General features: G+C 44.4%; 1 protein-coding gene across 12 annotated transcripts in view; it reads left to right on the top strand.

Annotated features, from left to right (window-relative positions):
- Positions 1-13979, top strand: part of LOC141761660 (uncharacterized) — a 68715-nt gene that overhangs the window by 20795 nt on the left and 33941 nt on the right. For 11 of the 12 annotated variants that reach the window (XM_074625172.1, XM_074625171.1, XM_074625173.1 and 8 more), the window contains 4 exons: positions 5503-5686; positions 7783-8229; positions 8348-8809; positions 12401-12553. In XM_074625172.1, coding sequence (XP_074481273.1) covers positions 5557-5686; positions 7783-8229; positions 8348-8809; positions 12401-12553 — 1192 coding nt within the window. In that variant the 5' untranslated portion in view covers positions 5503-5556. The remainder of the gene's footprint in view (positions 1-5502; positions 5687-7782; positions 8230-8347; positions 8810-12400; positions 12554-13979) is intronic. The other variant, XM_074625167.1, reaches the window with a different exon arrangement.

Here is a 13979-nt window from a genome sequence, read left to right on the forward strand (position 1 = left end):
AAGCGTGTCCCTGTCCAAACAGACAGACAGTCGACAAGAGGCTGTTGACCCAGCAGCCTGCTTTATACAGGCGTCAAAGCTCCGTACTGTCACCCCGGGACACGAGCTGCAATGGGACGGTCCAGGTCAGAATGCACAGGTGCCCAAACAAGGCAACAGAGCTCCACTTTAACACTCAATGTATGTGTTTGTTGCACGAGAGAGTTCAACCAAAGTTTTATGGCTTCGGTTGTTTTCTTAGGGCACTTTCACAAGCCGGCATCAAACTCTGGTGTGGTTCGTTTGGGGAATGTAAACGCAGTAATCGTACTCTGGTGCCGACCAAAAAACGGGGAAACGCATACAAAACCAACACTAATTTTCATTTTCATGCTACAGAAGACCGCTAAAAGAGCTGTAAATCTATTGGATTATTACGAACCAACCAACGCACTATTTATTAACTTGGATGCTTTAAAATGTTGTGATGTAGTTGATCTTCAAACTGCACAGATAATGTACAAAGCACAGAATCATTTGCTTCATAACTGTATTCAGAGGTTGTTTGAAATTAGAGAGAGCCAGTATGAAGTACGGGTAATAGGTATGTTTAAAAAATCAAGGGTAAGAACAAATATAAAGAATAGATGTACATCTGTCAAAGGGGTTAACTTGTGGATTTGTTTGGACAAGCAATTAAGAATGTGTAGTTCATTTTAGAAATTAAAAAAAAAAATGTTTAGGTAATAAGGATCGATATATATTCCGACTACTATTATTGGACTCATGATGGACAGTTAAAAAAGGATCACAATTGATGCAACAGAACCAGAGATATAGTATTTATTTCATGCATTCTTCTTCTAAAAACCTGGTGCCTACATTACCCACAATGCAAACACTATGCCCAACAGCTCAGTTGTTGTGTGTTATTCTAGCAGCAGCTGATGTAGCCTCAAGTTGCTTGCCTCTTCTTTCTAACTCCAAACCGCCAGATTCTGAAAAAGCCCTTCAAACCCAACCGACGCCGACTCAAGTGACATCATACACAAAGCTCACAATACGCTTATACAACATCACATATGCAGTAGTACTCCCAAACACCTGTAAACAGACTTTAATGTGTAAAATCAGTGCAGTTCCCCCTGTAAGTACAGTATCTGAATAGTTCTTCCACTACTATATGTAATGCTTTTTTGGAGTCATCCTGTGCTGTGCTGTGTTGTTTCAGGATGTGGGGGCTTCAGGGGAAAAGTCGCCGGGCCCTCTGGGGCTGCGTGGGCCCCGTAGAGCGGGGGTGTCATTGTCTAAGCATCGAAAGTAGAAAGTTGCTCTGAATGCTAAGCTGTATCTGAGCCTGGCTTCTGACACGAGCTGATAATCAGATTTACTCCCCTGAATCCGCCGGACTCCACAAAGCGCCCCACTGTCGTCGTCCCCCCAGCTTCGCCTCTCGCCGGCCCCCTCGCCAGCATCCCGACCCTTCATCCACCTCCCCCCTCCTCCCCCCGCAGCAAAGCTAATTACACCCCGCAGAAACACAAATCTCCATGATTTAAAAAGTCACTCTTTTTCAGGGGTTTAACCTTGTTAGGGCCTAAGCCTGGCTTTCTTGTGCATCAGCTCTGTGAAGAATTCTCTGTTCCTGCAGACGCTGGGACATAGACACACTTCTGTCTCTGCTCGTCGTCGTCCGCCTGTCAGAGGGTTCACAGTGTAATTAAGAGTGTGTGTGTGCATGTGTGTTATGTATGCTTGTGTGTGTTTAGAGGTGAGGGGGGGGTGAAGGAGCACACGCACGTCTGTCCTCTGTAGGCCATCTGGGACTCTGACTAACTAATAGACTTCCTACATTCATGGAGCAGCGCTACTTGTACATCTCAATCAGGGAGCTGTTGACCACAAACAGGCCCGTAATGACATTAGCCAGTTCTGGCTGTGTGAGGACAGCGTGTGGGTTGCCTGACGCCAGGAGGTCAGCCTGTTTCCTGGGGGCCTGCAGGGGCCCACACCAGTCTTATGGGTGTGTACATGAACTCCACTATTCCCTACTGTCTGTGTTCGAGATGCTCTCCTCTGTGACATGTCACAGTGACGTTAATCCCTTTTTACAGTTTAATGAGTAGCGCTGCAACGTTTCAAATTTTCATTTGAATGGTCATTTTTATTTGTACTTGAGTTCCTGTAAATATTAAATTGAAGCTAAAGTGTCAACAAACAATATACACTCTCAAAATTTAATTCATCTTTAATATGAATATAATATTGTCTTGTATGTATTTTTCTTATAAAGTATATATATTAGGGCTGTCAAAATGAACGTGATTATAACTCGTTAACACAATTGTTTTAACACCACTAATTTCTTTAACGCATTAACACAATTGATCTTTCGGAGATTTTAGCGAGCTGAGTTTTAAAGCTAGAGTGAAGATACTGGTATCATATGAAACTACAAAACCTAATCAATCCATTGGTACCAACCATGTCATACTAGCTTGTCGGGAAGGAGGTTAACTTGCGTTCGATTTTGGCGAGGAAAAACTGTCATTGTCATTTTCAAAGGGGTCCCTTGACTTCTGACCTCAAGATATGTGAATGAAAATGGGTTCTATGGGTACCCACGAGTCTCCCCTTTACAGACATGCCCACTTTATGATAATCACATGCAGTTTGGGGCAAGTCATAGTCAAGTCAGCACACTGACACACTGACAGCTGTTGTTGCATGTTGGGCTGCAGTTTGCCATGTTATGATTTGAGCATATTTTGTATGCTAAATGCAGTACCTGTGAGGGTTTCTGGACAATATTTGTCATTGTTTTATGTTGTTAATTGATTTCCAATAATAAATATATACATATATTTGCATAAAGCAGCATATTTGCCCACTCCCATGTTGATAAGAGTATTAAATACTTGACAAATCTCCCTTAAAGGTACATTTTGAACAGATAAATAAATGTGAGATTAATTTGCGATTAATCGCGTTTAACTATGGACAATCATGCCATTAATCGCGATTAAGTATTTTAATTGATTGACAGCCCTAAAAATGATGAAATTGATGATGAACTATGATCCAATCTTACTTATCTCATCCCACAAAATTCTTCACGTGTAAAATAAAACAACTTTTATTACTTATTTTGTATTTGCAATTTGCTGAAATCATTCATTTCATAGCATCAAAATACTGCTCCACAGAGAGTCAATAAATTATATTATTAAATCATGGCCCATGCAGTGCTACTCATTGATCCAGATGTGCAAAGACAAGTAAGTTTATTTGTATGAGAACTTTCAAACATAGAGGCAATTCAAAGTGCTTGACATAAGGCAAGAAATCAATTAAAATCACATTAAAATAGGAAAAAGATGAATCAAAATAGAATAAGATTAGATTTAAATAATAAAACAAAATAAAATACAAATAGACAAAAACAATAATGGACCAGAAATACAGTTATAGTGCAGTATCGCAGAAATGCACTCACCAGTTTTCACTTCATTGAGTTGTTAAAGAAAAAGCAAGTTATAATTTGAGTAATGCGTGACAACGTCAAGCGTAAACTGCTCTTTAGAGATGGATCATGCACAGGAAACTCATCAGTGTGACCGTGTGTGATAAGAAACAGGACAGGCAGCTTTGTCCTGTACTGTACGTATGTATGACTGCGTTTGCGTGAGTGGGTGCATTAAAAGAGCTTTTGCGTGGGTTGTAATGACGCAGACCTTCGTTAAACACTCATGCCCGGACCTGTTTTGCAGAAGGTCGCGAGTTTGATGACACCCGCCGAGTCTAGCCTCACAAAGCCCTCCTCAGCCTTTTGACGGGCCCGAGTGACAGGTAATGAGGAAGAGGAGCGAGGAGGAGGAAGGGGCCCCCATCACCGGCTCTTGTTCTGCCGTTTCTACCTCACTTCTCCCTCTTTACATCACAAGAATGCAAATCTTTAAAGCCTCCAGATCTGAGAAAAGGGAATCAGTGGAGATGGTGCAGGGATTTAAAAGCTGATCCTCCCTGTGTGAGTCACAGACAGTGACCCCACCGTCCTCCCTCCCTTCCTCTCTCTGTCTGAAGGTCTCCTGGTTCATCACGCAGATGTATCTGTGCATTTTCTGTTGGTTTTATAGTGTGTTAAAAGGGTGAGGAGCTGAACTTTGTTTTAGATGAAGCTTAAATCCAAGTCAAATAAAGCCCAGCGCCTGCGGGCCGTTTATTACAACTGTTTGCTCTCTAAAGGCCAGAGAGGAACTGGCAGCAAGGCTGTACGCTGCTTGGCGTGCTGCCGGCCGTCCCTCCCTCCACATTTCCCATATTGACCGTCCTGCCTGCTTTTATCTCTAAAGACTTTTATAACCCTTGAGATAATTTTCTGCCTCCTTCCTTTTAAGGAGGAGAAAGGTTGTGGGTGTAAGAGGAGAAAGCTGGAGTTACTTTGTGCTGAGGAGGAGAGGTGTGATCTGGTTAAACAACACAAGGGGGCAGTGGTGGTGTCATGCATCATTTGAATTCTCCTCCACAAACAACACAGCAGGGTTTCTCATTCAGGCTTTTATTTTGTAGCAGCATGGGACACAGATGTTTCTCAGAGTGACTTTTATTTTGTACATTGATTGACATATAGGACAGAAATAAATGTTAATCACCACAACGTGTTGAGAGGTTTAATGGGAGGATAACATATTTGTTTTTTATCTTAATTGCACAAAAAAAGTTGCACTCAATATTTTACACAATAGTTGTTTGTTTTTGTTTAAAGTTTTGACTTCTATTATCTATCATTATTATTATAATCAGAGGACAATAAAATTCCAGTATGGATTAGACATTTTTATATTCTTTTTAAATTTATCTATTTATATTATTTTTTCTATATTATTCTTTTATTTTTTTAGTATTGTATTTTTTCAATTAATGCAGTGATATTTTCCGTGATTTTTAATATTTTTTCATTCATTAATTTTTCATTATTGATTTTCTTGACTTATTTATTCATTAGTTTTTTATATGCATAAAATGTAGTTGTATAATATAATGTGTATTAGTTTAATTATTTGTTTATTTGTTTTACTTGTATTTACTTTTACTTGTATCTGTTGTTTACTTTTTATCTTCACTTTATTGTGTTCAATACATTTTATTTTATTTGTTCAAATTTTGTTTGATTCTAAAATAACATTAACTGTATTGCTCTTTTTAATTAATTATTTTTCTTTTATTTGTTTGTAATTTTTTATTTTGTTACTTATTTAATTATTTTATTCAGTGTTATTTCTTTACTTTTCATTTAGTTTTTATATATATATTATTTCTTTAATGTAGTTACTTACGTATGTATTTTTACTTTTTTTATTTTCATTTTGTTTTTTATTTTGTTCAATACATTTTATTTTATTAGTTTTATTTAATTTATAAGGATTAAGCATATTTGATATGGAAACATCATGAAAACAGTTCATCTCCCCAACTTTATTTTTTCACTGTACTGAGAGTTTGTCTCTTTGTCTTCTCTTCCAGGCCCACGATCGTCCAAATCATCGTCCCTTATTGTGTCCACGGTTCCTGTCTCACATGAAAGCTCGTCCTGAGGACCTCAGACCTCCTTGTTTCCTGAGCTCCAAGTCCAGACCGCAGCCTCCATCTCAGGGGAAGACGTCGATAACACACTCCCTCACTGCCCCAAAGACACAGACGCTGGATGGTGAGGCTTACCAACTAAACACCTGGTGCTTTCACACCATCAACAGGAGGAGGCCACTGGCTCCTTTGACTCCACGGCTCTGCTCATTAACAATCTTTCTCGCCTTTTCTTCCTCTGCTGGAGCAGTGGAGGTAGAGGCCACCAAACTCGTCGTTAGCTCTTAATCTCTCTCTGTGGTTGTGTTTGGTTAAGTGCAAATCTCCTCTCTGGCGAGGAAGTGCCCACAGCGCCGCCCTCCTGGTGGTCCTCTGGTGGGAGTGAAAGGCCCGGGGCCGGGAGACCTGCCGCTCCATTCAGAGCCCGGCCTCTGATGTGAAGGCATTTTTTTCTCAGCGAACACCTCAGCTCCACAGCAGGGCACTGCTTTCACCAGGCTGCTGTGTGTGTATGAGTGTGTGTATAGCAGAGGAGGGGGGCATTTCTCAGCACCGGGGTCTAATACTAATTATTCTGCCATATGGTGGTCGCCTCGCTCACAATCGCCCTTAACCCTGCTCCCTGAAGAAACGTGCTGCGCCCTACGCCGTGGCTTTGCACTCTGACACATGTCATTCACATGCACACACACACATACACATCCACCAGTTCACGTACACTGGTGTGTGTGTGTGTGTGTGTGTGTGTGTGTTTTTGTGTGTGTAACAGATGGGAATGGTGGGGCATTGTAAGAGGAGGCAGTGCAGAAATGTGCTCTCCAATGTGTTCTCTTTATCCCCCTGTGCTGACTCCTCTTGGCGGCAGACCCCCAGGAAACAAGAGCAGATTGTCTGACACCCTCCTCTACCCCCCCCCCCCCCCCCCCATCACACACACACACACACACACACACACACACACACACACACACACACACACACACACACACACACACACACACCCTCAACAAAAAAATAGGAGGAGAGAGAAAGGAAGGGGTGTGCTAAGGCGCAGGGGGAAGAATGGAGGAGGCGAAAGGGAAATGGGCGGCGCTGGATGGAGTTGATGTTTGTGGAAGAGAATCTCGGAGGGATGAAAGGAAATGTTGAGAAGAAGAAAGAGGAGTTGGAGATAATGAGTGTCGTAGGAAGAGAGAAGGATGTGTAAAACAGTGCAACAAGTGCTTTAGGATTGAGTTGGGCTATGCACTCTTTGTAGTGCCGAAATGATTAATCAAGTCATTGTTTAGTCATTTATCAAACAAAAACGCCCGTTCCAGCTTCTCAATTTTACTTAACCGAGATCACTTGCGAGAGATAGTCGCGGACCGTTGCAAACTGAACCAAAGCGCAGGGGATTATGGACTGCCTGTGTGGGCATTTGTTGAGATGGACACAGGTAACGACAGGTTAACATGAGCGAGAGAGAGGACTGACCTGGACTTCTGCAGAAGTCCGATGTTCGCTCAACATCTGGGCCGAAGAGAACATACAGAATATGATAAATAAAGTCCACAAAAATAGTAACGTTTATAAAGTCATAAACTGAAAGAGAAGGGTTTCGTGCGCACAGTAGATCAGTGCAGTGAAAAGTGAAAAGAATTCGACAGCTATATTTCATAGTCTGCGATTCCCTGCATAGAAGTGGCAACTCTTGAGATGAAAAAGATCAATTTTCAAACGGACTACGGCTGATGAAAGTGCCCTATCCTCCCCAAAAAATACTTTTTACCCTCCCAATAGAAGCCCACTGTCACAGACATTCCTCAAGCACTTCACAAAAAGATGTGATTTAGGACACCTGTAACTGACATGATATTCTGCATACAACCTCCATTCCCCTCAGGTCTGATTACTGTTGTTGAATATTGAGTTTGGAAACAGGCAGCTGCTCCAGCCGGGCGATTTCTCGCTGCCTTTGTTAGTCGGCCGACCCACCCAGCAGGGAAACAAACGTTCGCTCCAAAACAAGGGAACGAGAATGTCACAAACAGACTTTAGCAGTTTAAAAAAAATGACCTACACCATGTTGACTGTTGAAAAGTATTTGTTGAACGGTGAAGAGTGGCTTTTATAAGGATCTGGGCCTTGGACTAAGTTCGCCAAAGTCAGTTTTAGAGAAGCACTGAATGAAATACTGTTTATCTTTAAGGAAGTGTTTTGTTTTTGTCTTTCTTGAAGGTTACTTCCATCTTAAACCAGACAGAAGAAGAACTTGTGTGCAGATGGCAGGAAGGCACTCTGCTGTTGTCGTTCCCTGTCTTCCACTCCCTGCTGCTCCGCCACCATCCACCACTAATCCAACACCTCCCCACCAAAACAACCTTCACCCCGACTTACAAAGCACGCCGAACACGGCGCCAGCGTCTCCCTCCTACCCTCATCCTGCTCCGGAGGAGAGAGATGAATTTGAGGAGAGGGAGAGAGCGCCACAACCTGCCGTGGAGTCCATCACAGAGTCAGACTGGAGGCTGCATCTCGGGCCTTCTGGACCAGAATGCTCACCACCGCTGCCGCCGGCCTCCACCATCTCACACGGGTCTCTCTCAGATTTAAGTCGTCCACCGTCGAGCCTGTTCAGCCGCAGCACCGACCTCGCCAGTGGCAGGAGCAGTGTCCTGTCTGGTGGTAAAACTTCTACTGTGACAGTGGAGTTAGCATTAGCTGTATATGTATATATGTACTTTTAAAACTAAGGATCGTGTTAAATGAAGCTACCTTCTAATTTTTCTCTGTGGTTTTGCAGCAGATATCAGGGACCCAGAAGGCAGCGTTTGTTTCTCGCCGTTCCAGCCTCAGTCACCTTCGGCCTCTTACTCTCCAGCAGGATCCAACCTTCGCCAATCATCCACTAACGCCACGACCACCCCTCCACTCTATGAACCGATATTTTGCCAAACCAAACCCCTCTCACCTCGCCCAGCGTCAGGTGTCCTTCCTCCGTCAGATAAACCTCTGAGCAGGTGTAAAAGCACAAAAACAAGAGAGGATCTCCACCCAGATGCGTCTGTAGATGCTGGTCACCACCCATCCTTGGACTCCGATCACGGCCTCGTCACCCTGGCGTTCCCCTCCGCTACTTGGTCCTCCTGCCCGAGTCCACAGAGGAGCACTCCTCGCTCAGGGTCAGGACCAAAGCTGACCCCTTCTGCATCTCGGCTGGAGTCTCATCGCTGGTCTGTCCTGCCTCCCATCTCCCCTGTCAGAGGTGAGAAATGAGCTCAGCCACATATGGCTCGTTCACAGCCTCCTCCCGGCCCCGCCGCAACGCTCCTGCCCGTGTTCTTAGGGGCCTGATTGTCCTGAACATGGCTGGACATCCACCCATAGACAAAGAAACACAGAGAATTCAAAGCCTGCCTCCATAGTGAGGCGTTATGATGCTCCTGCCCCCATCAACACATTGTGAAAGCCTGTTTTTCCCACCTCCTCCCACCCCATAATAAATAACGCAGAAAGCTTTTCTTTTTCTTCTAAATCAGCGATAGAAAGGAGGGCTTTTGATGAAAAGCTGGTACCGTTTGATTCCCTGTTCAAAGGCGTGAGGCCCCAACAATAGGAGTCGGGGTGCCTACCTCGTGTGCCGTGCCTCTCAGCCCCGGCTCTCCCGTGCCTCCACTATTCTCTGGGCTCTGAGAGGGAGACGTGTAGCCAATGGTCATAAATCCACACTGACCGCCGCTCGCTGACGGCAGAACACTGAGGCGGGCCGCCACAATAGAATACCTCCGCAGCTTTCCTGCGGACGCTAATTTACCGTTCCCAATGGGGATAAAGGACGGGGCCACTGACATCTGACTCCTCCTGGAACTTTATGAAAGAAAGCAAACAATGTTGAAATTGTGTAGGGATTTTCTCTTTTCTATCAGAGACATCTACTGTTCTCTGTGTGGTGCTGTACTACAGGGGGGCCCGCGCTGTATCGGAGCACGCTGTTCTCTTCACGGCAGACACAGAGCGAGTGTCACTGGTTCATTTATTTCACTGCAGATGGAGGCAATTCAAGCTCAATGTGGCAGCGTGTAAAGCTTAAAGGATAATTGTGGTTTATTACAAGTATTTTCATAGTTTCGTCCATCATTTCTAATTGTTACGATGACGTCGTTCTCACCAAAGTTATTGCTGAGATTTTGGAATACGTCAACATCGCTACAGGGAAAGAAACAGAACAACAATTGAACAATTTAGCCAGAAAATCTTTTTATTTGGAGGTTAAACCACAAGTGAGCTCACCTGAAATGTACGTAATAATCCAGCATTGCACAGGAATTTGTGCACCACTACAACAAGTATAGGAAGACAAAGTTGAACCAGACAGTTGATCTGTAAACTGTGATAGAGGGTTTGCGCTTGGGGGCTAATTTAGGGACATGTTCGGACAGACAACAGCATTGCAAATTAAATTAGAGGTCACTTGTGCATTGGCTGTTTGGAACGGGCCGATTGCTCGGCTCCCGGTATTGCTGCTTGCATCACTGGCGGGGGGCGTGCCCGTTCGGAGGCCGATTGCTTGCGCACAGAATTGCTGCTTGCAGCGTTATTGAGAACCGCTCATCGCACATTGACTCCAGTGAAGTGATGAAGAGTTTGGTTATACTGTTAGTATATCCAGCAGCAAAAGTGAACTGCAGTCAATGAGCCACGGCCTGTAAAGGCCCGCTGTGGATGACATGCTCGACTCAAACTGCAGAGCCCTGAAGCCCCGTCCCTGCTGCTGCACAGAGCGCTGTCGCTTGTTTACGGTAGGGTTACGATGACTGCGTTCTCAACTGCCCAAGCGAACCACACCAGGGGTCGATTAAAACGGACTAAATGGTGGCTTGTGAAAGCGCCCTAATAAGTTTTGTTGAGGGATATTTGTGTTAAAAGAAGTCCTTTCTTAGAAAATGAGTAGTAGATGAGGCTGTAATATGTCAGCCCTGTGTGGTATACACAGTGTATATAGCTGATGGGAGACTCCTCATCTCACTCAGCCCTTTTTGACCCCCATCATGTTTTTTTCAGACCTCCTACAATCCACAGCGTGACCCTGAGCTGACCTGTTTTCAGCAACATCTCCAGAGTGTAACTGTCCGTGACAATGAAGCGGGGCACTGTCCCGGCCCGGCCTGGCCTCGCCGCTCTGGGCCTGTTGGCCCGCCACTGTTGACCAGGAAAAGAGGGCCACAGGCACACAGAGAAGGCCTTGTCCGCCTCTAACTCTGTCATATCAAACTCGCCGACCCCCCGGCGCCACCTTTAACCTCCCCGAAAAACTCTCCCTGACTCAGTGTCTGCTGAGAATGACAGCTGAGTTGACAGCAGCAATATGCTTTGAAGTGTCAAGTCAAGTCCCTCCATTGTCTCCGGGAGTAGAGCGCCGAGCCGCTCAAGTGCACAATAGTGCAGTGGTGTGTGCGCGTCGTTGTTCACATACTTGACTGTGTGAGGGTGGCTTCATGTGTACATTTAAACTTGTCCATGTGGGCAGACACCAAGGAGCTGAGTTAGCCTTTTCCTTTTAGAGCCTCTGTATATATTATCCTTTTGTCCGGGGGCCAAGCTGTTCTGCATTTCTAATGTGAGAAAAGCCTCGACAAGCCTCTTTCAGGACGACGTCCACAAAACACACCACCCGTTGAAACAGTTTCTCTCGCTAATCCTCTGGTTTCTAAACCAGGCAGAGGGAAACAGTTTTGTTTTGATGGTTTGAGAGGAGATAAGTAATTACTGATTAGCTTGACAGTTTTTACCATTCCTGTGAGTGAGGTCTTTGGTAATTAGAGCTTACGGGAAGAGTTGTTGCCCTGTGTTTGTTTATGGAAGGTGAGATGAGACCACTTTGGCCCAGAGGTCTGACTGTAACGCCGCGCTCAGACCTTCATACCTCGCCTGAGGGGCTTCACTCGTGGAGGTCTTGTGTCAGAGTGTAAAACCTGGAAGGGACGAGCTTTAACTAAACCCACAACAACATCCATCCGAGATTTAGAGTCTTGATAGCTGCACCTGAAAAATGTCCTCCAGGAGATTTCCTTTCCTTCTGTGCTGTTCTTTATTTATTTACATCTCATCAGTTATCATTCTACATCTCTTAGATTTACTGAAATCATAACAAGCAGATAAAACCAGGCGGCAACCTCCGTGTCTGAAAAGTGAAACCAATGCTGAAGTGCCTTAAACTTGCAATCGTTCTAACAGCCAGCAGGGGGCGACTCCTCTGGTTGCAAAAAGAAGTCTGATTGTATAGAAGTCTGAGAAAATGAGCCTACTTCTCACTTGATTTATTACCTCAGTAAACATTGTAAACATGAGTTTATGGTCTCAATCACTAGTTTTAAGTCTTCTTCAATACAGCATGATGTTCATTTAGTAAGTTATGGTCCCACGTACTGAATGGTGGCTAGTGAAAGCGCCCTGAGAAGTTTTGTAGAGGGATAGTTGTGTTCAAAGAAGAACTTTCTTAGAAAATGATTAGTAGCAGTAGATGAGGCTGTAATATTTGAACCCTGTGTGGTATTGAATATCTTACTAATAAAAAATTCAAAAAGATCACTTACCTTGAAACAAGTAAATCTGTTTATGTTGGGTAAGAAAATAAAAGATTTAATCATCCTAAAAGAAGATAACATGACTTCCCTGAATTGCCCCTTTTGCAGCGTGCTCATTTAGTTCTCCCAGTTGTTTTATTATCATTCCTACACCTATTTGCTTTTTCCTATTATTTCCTAATGAAACAACCCACTGTGCCCACGTGTGTCATTAAAGTTACATCTAATCCTCATCATCATAACACAATACACCCACTCTGTGCTGTTTGCAGGACGCTGTGGCACGGCAGCATCACGCTGCTCTGAGCTCAGCTGCAGTCAATCTCATGTGTTTGATGAACTGGAGGCCATCGCCCCTCGGTCCCCTTCCTGGCCGTCTCTGGACTCGCCGTCAGACTCATCCGGTTGCCATTCACCCAACACAGGTACACACACAAATAACACACCTGTAGATTTGTTCAATACTCACCGCTTCCCGAGGCCGTGGGGCTCACTGCGCCCTCTCTTCCTGGCGTGGACGGGGATCCCAGCGCAAACCTATTGACTTCCAGATGAAGGAAACCAAAGTGCAAAAATGCTAACTCATTTCCGGGTTTAGGACTCAAGGCCTTTACACACCGGGGGCGTGACGAATAAACGACACGAGAATGTGAAATACTCTCCTGCGAATATTATATATCTAGGGCTTTTATTGTGAAAGGTAAGAACAGAAGGAGTGGATCTGGTCTGCGCTGCCTTTGTCAAGGTTGAAAGGAGTAGTAAAGTGTGCCGTCTTGGTTCAGACTACTGAGCCTCCGTGTTGTTGATTCATATGTATTGGTGCAACTCAACCTGTTCCGCACAACGTGATTGGTTGATGCCTTTATCCGCGGTGCGAAAGCTCAGAAAGTCAACTTTGTTCCGAAAACGGATTATGCCGTTTCTTATGACACAATATTTGCGTTCTGTGTTAAAGTACTCATGACAAAATCAGCAGTTAGTAAAAAATGATATTGACGTGCAAATTAATCTCACGAAAACGCCGCCGATGTGTAAAGGCCTTTATTCCTACAGCACTCTATTATTAGATTAAAGGCACGGTCACACGTGCAAAATTAACATTCGCCACCAGTTCACTTCCATTCTACTGTATGTGAGCGAAGGTGTGAAAAAACATTCGCTTCCGGTGGCAAAGCAAACTTGATCTTTGCATTCGTGTGGAGTTCAACTTTGGTGAGCTTTCAGGTGAATATTGCCTCAGCAGGTGATGGTCACATATTTGGCCTGAGCACATTATATCAAGGCTTGGAAAGTTACTTTTTTAAGTGACTTTTATTTTAGTATATTTTGACAAAAGCGCAAAAAATCCATAATTCTGTGATTGAATGTCATAACTGCCATCATGGTGTTGTACTTAATGTTTTGGAGTTTGTTGTTGTTTCCAGTGATGTGTCAATTAGACATGCTCTCCTTCCTCTGTGACTTGTGACTTGTGCCTTGTTACAGACGGGGACGGGCTTATCTGAGCGCTCACTGTGTCGGGTCTGTGTGTCAGCCCATGTTGCCCAACAAAAGCAGATGTGTGTGTGCATGCCTGCGATAGATAGCATGTGTAAATGTGTGTGTGTGTGTGTGTGTCCTGGAGGTGGTTCAGTGAGCTGCTGAGAGAGACATTAGCCAATGAAGACTTCCTCCACCTCCCTCATAACCCGCTAATCCCTGACAAGGTGTTTAACCTGCTTGCTTGACCCGAACCTCCATCTGACCCCGGCAACCTTTGCCCCGAGGATGTGGAGGGATCAGGGCGACCGCTGCCGTAGCAACCACAGCGTGATAAAAATCAACTCAGGCCTCAAGTCAGAAGTGAGCTAA

This window comes from Sebastes fasciatus, chromosome 23, assembly GCF_043250625.1.
Source record: "Sebastes fasciatus isolate fSebFas1 chromosome 23, fSebFas1.pri, whole genome shotgun sequence".
In the NCBI taxonomy this organism is placed as follows: domain Eukaryota; kingdom Metazoa; phylum Chordata; class Actinopteri; order Perciformes; family Sebastidae; genus Sebastes; species Sebastes fasciatus.